Source organism: Camellia sinensis, chromosome 5 (assembly GCF_055761805.1).
Source record: "Camellia sinensis isolate YWXY chromosome 5, ASM5576180v1, whole genome shotgun sequence".
NCBI lineage: Eukaryota > Viridiplantae > Streptophyta > Magnoliopsida > Ericales > Theaceae > Camellia > Camellia sinensis.
The window spans coordinates 140,921,064-140,938,458 of record NC_138965.1 but is presented as its reverse complement, the minus strand read 5'-3'; the positions used below and the strand labels follow the sequence as shown (position 1 = coordinate 140,938,458).

The 17,395-nt window shown below is 32.8% G+C and overlaps 1 protein-coding gene and 1 long non-coding RNA gene across 4 annotated transcripts; one reads left to right on the top strand and one right to left on the bottom strand.

Annotated features, from left to right (window-relative positions):
- The first annotated feature begins 10,754 nt into the window (after positions 1–10,754).
- Positions 10,755–14,732, top strand: LOC114298996 (ETHYLENE INSENSITIVE 3-like 1 protein). 3 transcript variants are annotated; one of them, XR_003642172.2, is made up of 3 exons: positions 10,755–11,016; positions 12,191–14,281; positions 14,376–14,599. XR_003642172.2 is itself a non-coding variant. In XM_028243671.2 (2 exons), the coding sequence occupies exon 2, from the start codon at positions 12,390–12,392 to the stop codon at positions 14,211–14,213; it is 1,824 nt and encodes a 607-aa protein (XP_028099472.2). In that variant the 5' UTR covers positions 10,850–11,016; positions 12,191–12,389; the 3' UTR covers positions 14,214–14,599. The 3 variants fall into 3 exon arrangements, 1 of the variants encoding a protein (XP_028099472.2); XR_003642173.2 differs by lacking the exon at positions 14,376–14,599 and adding an exon at positions 14,704–14,732 and having other exon boundaries at positions 10,789–11,016; XM_028243671.2 differs by having other exon boundaries at positions 10,850–11,016; positions 12,191–14,599.
- On the bottom strand, positions 13,322–15,177 carry LOC145790884 (uncharacterized). The gene is made up of 2 exons (XR_014330202.1): positions 15,051–15,177; positions 13,322–14,821 (listed from the first exon to the last, which is right to left on the bottom strand). It is a non-coding gene; the product is annotated as an uncharacterized LOC145790884 (long non-coding RNA).
- Between the last annotated feature and the right edge of the window lie 2,218 nt (positions 15,178–17,395).

Here is a 17,395-nt window from a genome sequence, read left to right as displayed (position 1 = left end):
AATTTTCATATTGTAATGTAATTAATTTTATTATTTGGTACAAACAACGCAAGTTAATTTTCTAGTCACTCCATCACCTTCCCCCAATCCCAACTCCACCTCCTCATTCTCTTCCCCAGTGCCACTCCTACCTTTACCTGATTCCAAAAATCAATCAGTGTGTTTGGTTTGGATTTTTTGAATTAAGTTTTTTGAAAATTGAGGGTTCGTTTGGTTTGAATTTCGGAAAAAATTTTGAGAAATTTTCTCTACAAATAAGTTTTTAAAAGTAATGAAACCAAACAAATTTTCTCAAAAAAATTTCTCAAAACTTGTAAACCAAACAAGTTTTCCAAACAAATCTCTCTCTCACACACATCAAATCAATCACTTTTTCCAAAACTCTCTCTAAAAATAATTTTTCAAAACATCTTTTGAAAAAAACCAAACCAAACAACTTTTCGTACTTTTAATCTCTAAAACACATCTCTCAAACACAAACCAAACATACCCTGAGTATTTTGGTTTTTACGTTTTTTTATTTTTAGTGAATATTTTTTAAATTTTAAACATTTTTTTATGTTTTTAGATGCACTTTACTTAGATGTATTTAAAAAATAAAAAATTTGTGCAAAAATATTTTTAAAAATTAATAAATACATAAAAATACAAAAAATGTACTGAATTTTTGTTTTTTTTTTTTATATTTTTGGTATTTAGTGAATTTTTAAAAGTTTTTTTTCAATTTTTTTTTTTACTTTTTAGGTATAGTTATGTTATGTATGTCTAAAAATTTTAAAAATTGCTCAAAATATTAAAAAAAAACTCAATAAAAACAAAAAAATACGAAAAATGAAAAAGTAGAATTTTCTGAAAAGTGTTTTTGAAAAATGATAACCAAGCATAGTTTTCTTTTGTTCATTAAAAAAAAATATATTTGGAAAGTTGGGTTGGAGAGCTTTTTTTACACTAAAATAGTCAATAAAAATAAAATATGTTAAAATAATTAATAAAAGAAAATGTTATATGTAAATTATAATCATTTCATTTTTTCTTTTACAATTATCAAATCAACAACAAAAAAAGTCAATTATAATTCCAAATATAATTTTTTTTAACTAAATTAAAATAATTAAAAAACTAAAAAATTAATTAAAATAACTAAGTTCCCAAAGGAAGGGAAGCTCTAAAGTGCCACTCCTACCTTTCACCAATTTCAAAAATCAAATTTTTTTATTCATTTAAAAAAAAAAAAAAAAACATGTTAGCTATGGTATTTTAGAATGGAAGCTCCAAAAACCGTGAGAGGCGATGAAGACGTGGTTGGTGCCCAAAATCATGAGAAGAAAAGTAGACATGGTTGGGCAGCTTTTTACAGTGCTAAAGTTTTAGGAGACGTAAGACATTGGCCTCGTGTAGATTGATCATCCTTGCATCGCTTAGGCGAAATTTGGCGTATGAGAAATGATTTATCTTTTTATTTTTTTATATTTTTTTCATCACATAACTTTTTTATTTTTCTGTACATCTTTTTATAAAAAGATAAAAAGTACACTTATTTAGGTCATTCCAAACAATCCCTAATAAGCACATATGGGGCGTTTTGACAAGTTGTAAAAAAATTAATTTTTTGATTTTCTTAGATTTTATTACCTCTTTATTTTTTTATACAAAAAAGTAATTTTTTTATCAATTTTTCAAAACACCACTATATATATATTGGAATAATCTGTTGTGTACAATAAATAAATTGAAACAATAATAAACAAATAAAATAAATAACGTACCGAATTTATTTTATTGAACCAAATAAATATTTAAAGACTAAGTCGAGTGTGTGATACTATATCCTTAAGACAGATTCGCTCTACTACGGTGCTTACGGTTATGTGGCGTTTATCTCTCAGAATACAATGATCTTCACAAATTTGTAATAGCACTCCAAACAAGTTTGTCCGGCGAACTAGAATCTTGTGTTCTATACTCTCTTTAATTTTCTCTAAAACTAGAATGAAGATTATATATGCAAAAGAACAAAATTTGGACAACAAAATGTATTTTTTCAAACTGTTTTTGATCCTTGAACACTGCTAGAAATGTTGGTATTTATAGGCAAAAATTTTGTCCGAACAGGTGCAATAAAAAAAAACGAACAGATATGAAACAGTTTTGAACAGGTGCAATTTCAAAATTCAAACAGATAACTGCTATAACTGCAACAGATCTAGTGGCAGTTTTGGACAGATAACTGCCCAACAGTTTGGATCTGTCTGGGCAGTTTAAAACCTGTAGACAGTTTAAATTTGAATCTGTTGTGGACTGAGGCACATTTATGGACATAAAAAATTAAATTCAAATTTTCAATTAAATTTCCACAATAATTTTTGGAAAAAATTGAAATGAATTTTGTCTAAAAAATTAATATAAGAACCGACCCGACCTACACCTACGCCAGGCACGGCCGAGCGGCAGCGGCTCGCGCGCGTGTGTGGTGGTTTGGGCTAAGGTTTATTTTTTCCATAACTCCTCCCTTCTACAAACTTAGGGTGCCCCTTGAGGCCCAACCCAAGTATTGTATTCTAGAGCTTATATGCATACACAAGCTCTCTTAAAGTTTCAATATATAACAATCCATTTCAAGGAAACCTATATTTAATTCTTTAAATGTCCAATTTCACGAACCCAAAAACGACGTCAACTTTCCATTCACTCATAAATGATTTTGACGAACCATCTTCACCGTGTGACTTGCTATGTGACAAGGAACACGTCACCTCTTTAGACCCACCCTAAAAGACGTTTGGGGTCCACTCAATTTTGGGCTCAAAGTTGGCCCAAAATAAGCCTTATAAACTAAATTTTTCAACAATCCGCCACATGAATGAAATTTGACGGAGAGAAAATGTAACAACATGATCTAATTACAGAGAGTACAAAAATTGAAAATATTCTGCAAAGGATAAGTAGTTTTTGGCTTTAAACCTTCCTTTGTGAGATATTATCGAATTTACTAGCTAACCAGTGAACATGATGTCTTGAACTGTTCAGCCGTTTGTATAAACCAAGACAATAGAACTCACACAGTATATCCTCAGACACAGTTTAGTTCTCACTATTATGTTCATTTTGGCCCTGAACAACCTGATCTTTCATGAGTGCTCTAAAGACTTGTAGCCCTTCACAAATCTCATAGAACCGACCCAGTTCACACTCACATAGGTGATTTTTATAAGGAGTATCCTACCATACTCCACTAGATATAAGAATCATTAAAATTTTACTTAACTTAAAACGCTGCAGACATCACTGTTTCATCCTAGAAATGGGTAGGAGTTGGACTCCCCAGTGATCCTTCTGAGTCATTCACAACTCGATTGTCCCTTTGAACCTAGATCTTGGGATCTCCAGTCAACTAGGTTGGGTTGCCATTGTGGTAACTCTTATTTAATAGGCTTAAGTCTCATTCCCCTCAATGAATTCTCAACTAACTCTCTTGCTAACCCTTTGGTTAGTGGATCCGCTATGTTGTCTTTAGATTTCACATATTCAATGGAAATAATTCCATTGGAGAGTAGTTATCTTACGGTGTTATGTCGACGACGAATGTGACGTGACTTACCGTTATACATATGACTCTGTGCTCTACCAATTTTTGATTGACTATCACAATGTATGCATATAGCAAGCATCGGTTTTGTCCATATTGGAATATCTTCAAGGAAATGGCGAAACCATTCTGCCTCTTCTCCAACTTTGTCTAAAGCTATGAATTCTGATTCCATAGTAGACCTAACAATGCAAGTCTGTTTGGAAAAATTCTAAGATACAGCCGCCCCACCAAGAGTAAAGACATATCTATTGGTGGATTTTAAGTCTTTAGTATCCGATATCCAGTTTGCATCACAGTAACCTTCAATTACTGCTGGATATCTAGTATAATTCAGCCCAATGTTACGAGTAAATCGAAGATATCTTAGAACCCCTATAATTGCTTTCCAATGTTCTACTCTCGGATTACTCGTATATCTACTTAATTTACTTACTGCATAAGCTATATCCGGGAGTGTGCAGTTCATCAAGTACATTAAGCTTCCAATAATTTGGGCATACTCTAATTGATAAATATTTTCCTGTACATTCTTAGAAAGAAACAAATTAACATCCACAGGCGTTCTAGCAAAATGATCATCATCTTTGCTAAATTTGTTAAGTATTTTCTCAATGTAATGAGATTATGACAAAGCAGATGCTTCTGATGTTTTGGTTAATTTCATACCAAGAATTACATCAGCAATACCCATGTCCTTCATGTCAAAATATTTATTCAACATTTTCTTGGTAGTTTTAATCATGTCATTATTACTACCTATGATGAGCATATCATCCATATAAGGACACACAATGACATAACATTTGTCTGTGTTTTTAATATAAACATATTTGTCACACTCATTAATTTTAAATCCATTGACATCATTGCCTTATCAAATTTCCCATGCTATTACTTTAGCACTTGTTTTAAACCATATAATGATTTAACCAATTTACACACTTTCGTTTCTTTTCTTTTCCTAGAACAAAAAAACCTTTTGGTTGTTCCATATAAATTTCTTCATCTAATTCACCATTTAAGAAAGCGGTTTTCACATCCATTTGATAAATTTCTAGGTTGTATAACGATGCAATAGCAATTAGCATTTTAATGGATGTTATTCTAGTAACCGGTGAGTGTGTGTCAAAGTAATCAAGACCTTCTTTTTGTCTAAATCCTTTGACCACAAGTCTTGCCTTGTATTTATCAATTGATCCATCCGTTTTCATTTTTCTTTTGAAAATCCACTTGTGCCCAAGAGGTTTACAACCTGGTGGCAAATCCACAAATTCCTAAGTGTGATTTTACAAGATGGATTCAACTTCACTATTGACAGCTTCTTTCCATAAAGGAGTCTCAGGATTGGACATAGCCTCTTTAAAAGTTAAAGGCTTATTTTCTAACAAAAATGTTAGAAAATCTAGACCAAAAGATTTTGAGATTCTAGCACGTTTACTACATCTAAGTTCATCTTCCTCATTTTGATCTAACTCTTGCTCTTGTTCTTGATCATGTTCTTGATCCTGACTAGTAATCGCATCATGAGATCTTTTATTGTTATTAATCTCTTGTCCAGTCTTATTGGAAATACATGTTCAAAGAAAGATGCATTCCTCGATTCAATAATAGTATTTACATACATTTCGGAATGTTCTGATTTATGAATCAAAAACCGATATGCATTACTATTCTTGATATAACTAATGAAAATGCAATCTACTATTTTAGGACCTATCTTAGTCTTTTTAGAATTAGGAATAGCCACTTTAGCCAAACACCCCCACACTTTTAAGTATTTGTAGAATGGTACTCTCCTATGCCACAATTCATAAGGTGTTTGATCTACTTTCTTTCGGGGTACTTTATTAAGTGTATAATTAGCAGAAAGTATTGCTTCCCCCCACAAGTTTTGCGGTAATTCAGAACTTATTAACATGGCATTCATCATTTCTTTTAAAGTCTTATTTTTTCTTTCAGCAATTCCATTTTGCTGAGGTGAGTAAAGAGCGATGGTTTGATGAATTATTCCATGTTCTTTACAAAACTCACCAAAAGGTGATTCATATTCACCACCCCTATCACTTTTTAGTTTTTTGATTTTCTTGCTAAGTTGATTTTCAACTTCATTCTTATATTTAATGAAAGTTTCTAAAGCTTCATCCTTGGTTCAAATTAAATAAACATAACTATATCTAGTATAGTCATCTTAAAAGTGATAAAATATTTTTTCCCACCTCTAGTTTGAATTGATTTAAAATCACAAATGTCACTATAAATTAATTCAAGTGGTTTCGTACTTCTTTCAATCGAATAAAAAGGAGTTTTGGATAATTTTTTCTCAACACAAATTTCACATTTATGATTTGAATCAATGACAAATTTAGGTAAACATTCCATATTAATTAATCTACGCAAAGATCCATAATTAACATGTCCAAGTCTACCATGCCATAAATTTGAAGACTCAAGTAAGTAAAAAGAAGATGTATTTTTATTAATAACTGAGGGTACAACGGTCATTACATTCATCTTGAAAAGGCCATCAAACATGTAACATTTTCCTACATACATCCCATTCTTAGTAAGTACAAATTTATCACTCTCAAACACTAGCCTAAACTCATTCTTACTCAACAAAGATCCGGAAACAAGATTCTTGCGAGTGTCTAGTACATTCAGCACATTGTTGAGAGTGAGTCCCTTTCCAGATGTCATCTTCAGAACAATCTTCCCTTGTCCTTCAACTTTGGAAGTTGAGGAGTTGCCCATAAAAAGTTGTTCACCGTTGTCCACTGTAGAATAAGATGTGAACATCTTTTTGTCGGCACAAATGTGCCGAGTAGCACCAGTGTCCACCCACCATTATTTAGGATTTTCGACAAGATTTTCCTCGAAAACAACTACAGAAAGATTGATGTCATCTATACCATTGGAAATATTGTCCACTTCGGTTATATGGGCTTGTGCAGGCTTCTTGCTTGTTCTTCTTTTGCTTTTGCCTTTGCTACAGCAATCTTTGGCCCGATGTCCCTCTCTTGTCACAAATGTAGCACTTACCATTAAACTTGTACTTTTTAATTTTCCTTCCTTTAGAGCTTTGTGATGAACTTTCTCTAGAAAACTTCTGTTTCTTTGTTTTTGGAGCATGTTCCACCACATTTGTCTTAGACTCCATAGGATGTTTCCCAGCTCGCTTTTCAGAATTGCGGTTATCCTCCTTAATCCTCAAACACACAATTAATTCTTCTAAAGACATTTTTTTGCGCTTGTGTTTGAGGTAGTTTTTGAATTCCTTCAAGCCTTGTGGTAATTTCTCAATTAAGGCTGCAACTTGGAAGGATTCACTGAGACACATGCCTTCTACGTAAATGTCATGCAGAATGAGTTGAAGATCTTGAACTTGGCTGATCACAATTTTAGAATCAACCATTATAAAGTCCAGGAATTTGCCAACCACAATTTTCTTTGAGCCGGCATCTTCCGTTTTGTATTTTTTCTTTAAAGACTCCCAAAGTTCATTTGCTGTCTTGATAGGACTGTAGACGTTGTATAATGTGTTGTCAAGTCCGTTCAAGATGTAGTTCCGGCAAAGAAAATCAACATGTTTCCAAGCATCGACCGCAATAACTACTTGCCGGTCAGTTTCATCCTCGTTTAGAGTAGGAGCATTCTCACAAAGAAAACGAGCCAGGTTCAGAGTTGTAAGATAGAACAACATTTTATGTTACCATTTTTGAAAATCAGTTCCTGAGAACTTCTCTGGCTTCTCACCGTGATTTACCAGTACTGTCACAACAGGAGAGGGGGTTGGCGCAATTGCAGCCACCATTCCAGTACTTGTTTGAGCATTTGTTTCAGTAGCCATGAATTTTAAATTATAAAACAAAATTATAATTATAATTATAATTTATACTACACAGAAAAGTAATCCAAATTCACAGAATTAAATTCTATAAAAATAAAAGAAACAAGAATGTAACTTTTATTTTTCAATTAAGTTGGAAATAAAATAAAATTTTATTTAACCAAATTAATTCCACAGAGAAAATTAAATTTCTGTAACACTTCGATAATTAAAAAAACTAAAACAAAATGTTTTAATTAATGAACACTCAGAAATAATTTAAGAAAACCAAGATTAGTTTCTGAAAAAATTCCACAAATAAATATTCTGAATTGTTAATGGCACCAGTATATTACTACTAGTTGTCAAAGAAAATAGATAGCATATTACTATTATATGCCAAATATTATATTACTACTATTTGTTTTTCAACTAGAATATTATCTTGTAAATTCACAGAAAATAATTTCTATAAGAAGAAGAAAGAAGAAAAGAGAAAGGAAATAAACGAAAAATTTTGTAAACAGAATAATTCGAATCTGTCTTAAAATTGTTGGAACAATCTTCTATGTACAATAAATAAATTGAAACAAAAACAAACAAATAAAATAAATAACATACCGAATTTATTTTATTGAACCAAATGAATATTTAAATACCAAGTCGAGTGTGTAACACTCTGTCCTTAAGACAAATTTGCCCCGCTACGATGCTTACGGTTATGCGGCGTCTATCTCCCAGGATATAATGATCTTCACAAATTTGTAATAGCACTCCAAACAAATCTGTCCGGCGAACTAGAACCTTATGTTCTATACTCTCTTTAATTTTCTCTAAACCTAGAATGAAGATTATATATGCAAAGGAACAAAATTTGGCTAGCAAAACGTATTTTTTCAGACTGTTTTTTATCCTTGAACACTGCTGGAAATGTTGGTATTTATAGGCAAAAATTCTGTCCGAACAGGTGCAGTAAAAAAAACCGAACAGATATGAAACAGTTTTGAACAGGTGCAGTTTCAAAATTCAAACAGATAACTGCTATAACTACAACAGATCTGGTGGCAGTTTTGGACAGATAACTGCCCAGCAGTTTAAATCTGTCCGAGCAATTTAAAACCTGTAGACAGTTTAAATTTGAATCTGTTGTGGACTGAAAATGGCACATTTATGGACATAAAAAATTAAATTCAAATTTTGAAAAATTAATATAAGAACCGACCTGACCCACAACCCACACCCGGCAAGTCCGGCTAGACGGACGGCGGCGAGCACGTGTGTGTGGTGGTTTGGGCTAAGGCTCATTTTGTCTATAACTCCTCCTTTCTACAAACTTGGGTGCCTCTTGGGGCCCAACCCAATTATTGTACTCTAGAGCTTATATACATACACATGCTCTTTTAAAGTTTCAATGTGGGGCAACTTATTTCAAGGAAACTCACATTTAATTCTTTGAATTCCCAATTCCACGAACCCGAAAACGACGTCAATTTCCCATTCACTCATAAATGGTTTTGATGAACCGTATTCACCGTGTGACTTGCCATGCGGTAAGGAACACGTCGCCTCTTCAGACCTACCCCAAAAGACGTTTGGGGCCCACTCAATTTTGGGCTCAAAGTTGGCCCAAAATAAACCTTATAAACCAAATTTTCCAACAGTATCTGCCGCAATTTTAGAGCATCTTTTAATTCACTAAGCATATAATACTTGTTAGTCAAAATGTTGAGTATAATTTACTTTTTTAACTCCAATCCATTAGGCATATAATTAGTTATTTTAGTTCAATTCATATTTAGGCGGGGTTTGAGAAGGAAGTTTTTTGGTTTTTGATTTTTTTTTTTTTCACTAAAAGACAAATTGGTTACAAAACCAAAAAAATAAATCCAAATAAAATATCATATCAAACCTTATAATCATTTTACTTTTTCTCTTATAAACATCACATTCAACCACAAAAAAATCCAACTATCTTCCCAAACACAAAAAAAAAAAAAAAAAAATTCAATAATATCCTACAACTAAAAAAACTCACTTCCCAAACATCCACTTGCTAACTGCGTGTAGCTAGTCTTTAAAGATTAGACAAAATGTATTTAATTCTTATGATAATTTTATTCCATTTTTATCACTGACGTGACATTCTATAATATTAATAATATTTAGATGAATAATTAAAATAAAAAATATGACTGGAATAGAAATATAAAAAAGTTAATAAACAAAATAAAATATATATTTTGTAATATGCCTATTAACATTGGAGATACGACTAAAAGTAAATAAGTGGTTGTGATTTTTTTTTATCCAACTAAATGGTTATGATAGGGGACTTGGGGGTGCTATTGTGCCCTTTTGTAGGAGTTCGTCCCGAACGTTTTTCGATAATCTGAACTGTTTATATTATAGGGTTTGTCAAGAATATTATTCATGTAAAAAATCAAGTTAATTGAATATTCATAACTCCATAATTAGGTCTTAATTGTTTTTTAAAATTTATGAAAGGTATGTTAACTGTTAATTTTTATAAAAACAAATGTGCTTTTAAGGCTGTAGATATTCAATCAACTTGATTTTTTACATAGATGATCTACTCAATGAATTCTATAACATGAACGATTCATATTATCGAAAAAGAGTCGGGACGATACTCCATAAGAGAGTACAGAAACCTACTGTGCCCAAAGGCAAGACAGGATCCCCAGATCTGAGAGGCAATATAAGAAGGTGACGAGATAATAGGAGTGGAAGTGGTAAATATTGTCGCATTGAGAAGGATGTGTTGGTAATTTGGAAAAAAGAAATAGAGAAAAAGAAAGTAAAAAAAAATAAAGTGTCGCTTATGTTATAAATTTAAGAGTTTTATCAAAAGTTAATTATATTTTATTCACTTTAACTACTATTAAATATTATTTTATTATTTATAGCTTTAAAACCTACATTTATGCTTTGTTTAAAAATATGTTGTTTTAATAATATTTTAATTTTTTACAAAATGATATTTAAAAAAATAAAAAAAATAATAATTTTTTACAAAATGATATTTAAAAAAATAAAAAAAATAATATGGTAATTTATAATAATGGACTTTTTAACTAAAATTTAAAGAGACACAATAATATTCAGTGATAACTGAGCCGAATAAAGTAAAAAAATAAAATTAAAACTAAAATTAAAACTAATTTATTACAAGAACAGAATCCTATTTAAAAAATTGCCAATAGATTTTGTTGTATGAATATTTGTTTTTGGTTGGTTGCGAAAGTAACGCAAGTCATTAGGTCCCACGGCATGACCGCGGTTTAAAATAACCTGACCACGGTTAAAAGTAGATGTCAAAAGCGAAACCCATGTCTCTCTCTCCCCTCGAAGCCACCACTTTCCTATTTGCTTCCTCGTGCGGTATTAAAAAAAGTAAAATTAAAGTAGAAATCCAGACGACTCCAAAATCCAATCCCCTCACTCTCTTCTTATCCTCCTCTCCTTTCCTTTTCTCTCTCATTTTCTCCCTCTCTCTCTCTCTCTCTCTCTCTCTAAGAAAACCAGAGAAACTCTGCTCTGGATGCAGAAATCAAATTCTACGAAAACGTTGCTGCTACCGGTATGTATCCCTCTCTCTCTCTCTCTGATTCCTTCAATTTTTTTTCACTTTTCTCCGATGGATCTATCTTCTTCTGAGCTTTCTGTTTGATTACTTTGATCTCTAACATGTTCATATGATCTACTATATCTGTTTTGCTTCTGTTTTTGTGTTTATATGTATACTATTTCGTTGTAATTACACTGTAACGCGCACACGTTGTGTGTACATACATATATGAATCTCGTTGACTAATAATATTTGAATTTCATATATATATATATATATATATATTTTTTGTACTTTCTGATTTGAGCATAGTTGAAGGAAGGTTGATTGTAAACTTCTGTGTTCTCTATAATTCTGATCTTAATTCACTAGAGAAAGTTTCTCCTTTTAGTAAATGAATAATTATGCTTTCTTGTAGATCTGGGAGTGCCTACACGGTTCTGCGTGTTTAATTATACCTAGATGTATGGAGTCAGGATTTTTGAAATTTTCATATCCAAAATTTTAAATGAAGAAATCTCAAATATATATTGTCAAGTGTGGAAATTACAACAGGGGGAAAGGAAATTTTAGATGTGGAAAATCAATAAAATAAAATTAAAATTAAAATTAACATTAGAAAGATAAAAATAAGAATTATGTTTTTAGAAACCTAGTGGTGGGAAATCGAGGACAAAGTTTTAAATTGTTGGAAAATAGAAATTTTTCTGAGTTTTAGTGGTGGAAATTTTGAGAAAAAATATAAAACCATATATAAATTTTAAATTTCCCTGATTTCAGCGAGGGTAATTGCTCCCTCTTGTCCTATAGTGGCTTCGTCCATGCCGGTGTATATGTTTGTATGTTGTTTTGACGTCAGAGTACTGGTTTTCTGCATTAAGAGCTTAGTTGCTTGCGACAGAACAGCGCTGAGTTTGTTAGGTTGCAATTATGTGTCAAATTCTACTCCTTATATATATATATATATATGAATATATTTATTTTCTGTTTGTTTTCCATGTGTGTTACGTTTGTGATTTTGTTTCTATTTGTAACAAACTTTGCATGGAACGACTCTGTAATACCTGTTTCTATTGTGATTCTGTCTTGTTTGTTTTCTTTTAGTTGGTTATTGATTTCAATTATTTCTAGAGATTATTGTGGGTGAACCCTTTTTGACGTAATCTTTTGATCATTAATTCTGCAGGACGAGTTTGGCTTCAGTTGATTTTCCAGTTTGTGCATCATTAACTCAAAATCCATAACATCTTGGTAATAATTAAAACGAGTGTCGTCTAGTGTTAAAGTTTGGTTATAAAAAGAGAGACGGTGAGGTGTTCCTGAAGTAGGTTTTAGTAATTGAAGTTTATTGTTGGATTGGGGTTTGATTTTGCCTGTGTTACTAAATGGGCATTTTGGAGGACATGGGTTTCTGTAGCAATTTTGATTTTCTCTCAGCTCCTCTGGGGGAAGGAGAGGTGGCTTTGGAACCTGAACAAGAGGCTGCTATGGAGGACGATTACAGTGATGAGGAGATGGATGTTGATGAGCTAGAGAGGAGGATGTGGAAAGACAGAATGCTCCTGAGGCGGCTTAAAGAACAGATTAAGGCCAAGGATGGAGTAGACAATATAAAGCAGCGGCAGTCCCAGGAGCAAGCTCGAAGAAAGAAAATGTCTCGGGCACAAGATGGTATCCTCAAATACATGCTGAAAATGATGGAAGTATGTAAAGCCCAGGGCTTTGTGTACGGGATCATCCCTGAGAAAGGAAAACCAGTGAGTGGAGCCTCTGACAATCTTCGTGCATGGTGGAAGGAGAAAGTCAGGTTCGACAGGAATGGGCCAGCTGCAATATCCAAGTACCAGGCTGACCATTCAATGCCCGGGAAGAATGAAGACTGCATCACAGTGGCCTCCACTCCTCACACCTTACAGGAGCTCCAAGACACCACCCTCGGTTCACTTTTGTCGGCTCTGATGCAGCACTGTGAACCACCCCAGAGGCGGTTCCCATTGGAGAAGGGTGTTCCTCCACCGTGGTGGCCCACTGGAAATGAGGAATGGTGGCCTCAATTGGGTCTTCCTAATGATCAAGGCCCTCCTCCATACAAAAAACCTCACGATCTGAAGAAGGCCTGGAAGGTTAGCGTTCTAACAGCAGTGATCAAACACATGTCCCCCGACATTGCCAAGATCCGCAAGCTTGTGCGCCAGTCTAAATGCTTGCAGGATAAGATGACAGCGAAGGAGAGTGCCACTTGGTTGGCTATCATTAACCAGGAGGAGTCGCTGTCCCGAAAGCTGTATCCCGATAGCTGCCCACCCGCATCGTTTGCTGCTGGGAGTGGATCATTTGTCATTAGTGATGTGAGTGACTATGATGTTGAAGGAGTGGATGATGACCCAAATACTGAAGTAGAGGAGTGCAAGCCCCGTGATGGTACTATCTTCAATTTGGGGATGGGGGGATCGAAAGATAGGTTTGTGGTGCCACCATTGGCTCAAATCAAGGGTGAAATTATTGAAACAAACTCGGATTTCATTCAGAAGAGGAAGCAGCCATCAGATGAGCAGCACATAATGATGGAGCAGAAGACATATACCTGTGAGTTCCCTCAGTGCCCTTATAACAATTACCGAAGTGGGTTTTTTGACAGAACTTCGAGAAACAATCACCAGATGAATTGCCCTTACCGAAACAATTCTTGTCAAGGGTTTGAAATGCCAAACTTCCATATCAACAATGACAAAGCACCTGCCTTCTCTAGTTCCTTAGCACAACCCAAGCCAACTCCTCGGACAGTGAACCAGGGTTCACCGTCTTTCCATGTTACCGGACTCGGACTTCCAGAAGACGGGCAAAAGATGATTTCTGATCTCTTCTCGTTCTACGATACTAATCTTCTGCAGACCAAGAGCTTGAATTCTGGGAGCCTTGATGTTATCGAAGATCAGACTCCACAGCAGCAAAAATTTCTACTTCAACTGGATGATAATTTCTATGGGCAGGGGGTTATAATGGAAGAAACCAACATGCCATTGAATCATTCAGTTTTCCCATCAAGTGAATTTCAGTTTGATCAGTGCAAAGCGTATGCTTCTTCATTCGATACCAATGGAAACGACAATATGGCAGATTTCAGATTTGGTTCGCCAATGAACTTGGGTTCGGTTGATTATCCCATTGACCCCATGCCAAAGCACGATGCATCCGCGTGGTTCCTTTGAAGGAACAGAGCAAGTGGCTGTATATTCTTGGAGGAAGGTCATCCAGGTGTTATTCTCTCCTAAAATAGGTGAAGCTTCTTCCTTGTAAGTGTAGGTAATTAATATGTGTTGGCTTGTTAAAGAACTTTTTGAAGTTTGCTTTCAATTGTCTCTCATGTTTAGGATATCTAGGTTGCTTAGTTGCAGTATTGAAGAGATGGAGATTACAGAACTGGGGAAAAACCAAAGAGACCCTCTATGCAGTACTGCTTTTGGAAATGGTTGGAGGCAACTTCTAGTTGCAATAGTTGATATTGGCATGTAATTATATATACCATGAAAACACTAATATTCATATATGTGGTTTGCTCTTATAAAAAATAAATATATCTTGTTTGCTTCATTAACTGGCAGTGTTTTTTTTTTCTTTTCTTTTTTTTTTCTTTCCAAAGTTCACTATGGAAAGTGAATTTTTGATATGTATAGTTATCTCTTTGTTCGATAAATGCAGTGGAAAGGAATGTTAATAAGCTTGGTGAAGTTGTAGACCTCGATTGATCAGATGTAAAATGATTTCTCATCTATCTTGTGAGGGATCCAGTTGAATGCTCGAGTATAGATTCCTTAGCCTCCGTTTAGGAAGTGGGTTGGCTTTTTGGCTTTTTAGTTTTTTTTGGCTTTTTTAGCCTGGGCTAAAAAGCTTGGTTTGGAAAAGATTTTTTGATTTTTTTGGCTTTTTTGATTTTTTTTGTGAGAGAAGAGTGTAATGATTATGGGTTGGATGTAATGTTTTGTTTTTTTGTGACTAAAATAGTCAAAAAAAAGTCCCAAACTCTTATTGCCAAACGAACCCTTAACCTAAGAGCCTATCCTAGGTGGGTTCTTGGGAATTGAGAAATAGCAACCACGTGGCATTTGATGATTGGTGTGTGATATAGACATGGAACAATTTTAGTAGTTGATGAGACTGGCTTGGAATTCACACGTTGTTTGAATTCCAAGTGCTGACTGACCCCAAAGGTCTTTTGTTTAACCCTTCATATATGTGAAGAGCTATGCACAACAAGGCATGGGGTTAATTGAGATATGACAAATGATTTGGCCTCTTTATATTTTTGTCCAGTTTAAGACATTATTATTGAATTTTTTTTTGTCTTGGAGGGTCCCAGGTGGTTGGCGTGGATGAACACGAAACGAAAGTAACTGTGGTGAAAAAAAAAAAATAATAATAATAATAAATAAAAATAAGAGATTTTTACGTACAAGTCTTTTAATTTATGAATTTGTATTCTATCAACTCCTAATTAAGATTTTTTTAGACCTTTAAGTTTTATTAAATTTTTAATAATTGAAATTGCCTTTCAAACAATATTTGTTTATCATTTATGATTATTTATAAAGGAAAATAATGATTTGATATTTATTTTGATTTTTAAAATTTTAAATATCAAATTTTAAATTAAAAAATTAAAAAAAATATATGTGAAAAAGAAAAAAAGAAACTATTAAATTTTTTTTGAAAAAATGGAATTATTTTTTTGTAATGAAGAAGCATAATGATGAAATATTGATGTGTAAAATTTTTTTAAAAAATTAACAATGAAAAAATTGTAATATTCTCAGTTTTAAAAGTTAAAAAAATTGATAATATTTTTGATTTTATTAGGTAGTTGAATCAAACTAACAAGTAAAAAGGTAAAAACGTTTAGGCCATGTTTGTTTGGGCGGACTGGATTAGCATTCCCATGACTAATAATCCTGGGATTACAAATCCATTGGATTATGTATCATATCTTAACTAAAAGTCAAGTTTAAAATAATTAATCCGTACTTCAATTGTTTAACCAAACATCGGATTAATAATTTTATTGGACTATTAGTCCAATCCCAAGCTCATGTCCATCCAAACAAACATGACCTTAATCTCATATTCTATTTTTTTTTATTAGTTGGTGAAATAATTATCTGAAACATTATTGTTCAAACTTGATAATATTCTTAGTTTTAAAAATTGAAAAAAACTGATAATATTTTCAATTTTACTAAATAGGACTTGTTAGTTCAAAAAATCTTAGATAAGACTTGAGTTATTATAATATTTGTAAATAAGACTTTTAGATAATTAACTCTAAAAATAAAAATGTTAAAAATTTTAAAAATTTTATGAAATATTTCACATGAGTGTGAGACTCGTACAAAACCCACATTATGTAGGTTTTATACTCATATAAAATATTTAATAAAAATTTTAGAATATTTAGGATTACTCAAATAAAAATGAAGGGGATAACGTGTTGAGATGGAAACAAGAGGGGGGCTGTAATTAACGGCAATCAATCAATCAAATCAAAGCTTTGAATTCCTTAGTCAAAGTTGGGCCAAGTTGCAACAATAATGGTCAGTTTTGTTGATTCCTAGTAGTATTTGTGTTCTGTTTTCTATATATATATATATATATATAAAATATGATGTAAACTATTAATTAGTGGTTACACTAGAGATATCTACTGTCACATGTGTTTTGTGTCTCTGTTTTTTTTTTTTTTTTTTTTTTTTTTTTTTTACTTATTACATCATTAGTGATGATATTAGTGATAGAAATTTGATGGTGTGTAGCATTGTTGTGTATATATATATATATATATATGCTTTTCGGAGAGGCATAAGGTAGCATCTACAATGTTCATGTAGCACAATAGCATTCTCCCTGCATTCTCACTTGTCAGGTTCAAATCTTGTCAGACGAAGTTGGATGGTTATGCTCTATTAGCTTATGTTGTACTTGGGAGTGGGTATGACCGGCCCGGTAGGGCCGGGCTGGGCTAGGTCAGGCCTAAGTTAAGAAAAAATAGGTGGGTATCGATAGGATTGGGCCAGGCTAGGCTAGGTCTAAGCTCTGGTTTGGAGATTTTGATTTTTAATTAAAAATATATATATATTTGATAATTTAAATTTGTATGATTCGAATGAATCAAATGTATTAAAATAATATATTTGAGTCATTTAAATTATAAAAATTTATATTATCAAACATTATTGTAATCAAAATGTCATATAAATTGTCACATTATTTTCTTTATTTTTTAATACCTTTTTATATAAAATTAAGAAGTTAGCCTATAAATTTAAATTCAAATTTAAATTTTGTTGGTCTAAAAGTCTACGGGCTAAAATATTTAGGTGAAATGACAAAAGCATCATAT

Excerpts from the sequence above, each read along its gene's own strand:
- LOC114298996 (XM_028243671.2), top strand. The coding sequence starts at position 12,390 with ATGGGCATTTTGGAGGACATGGGTTTCTGTAGCAATTTTGATTTTCTC.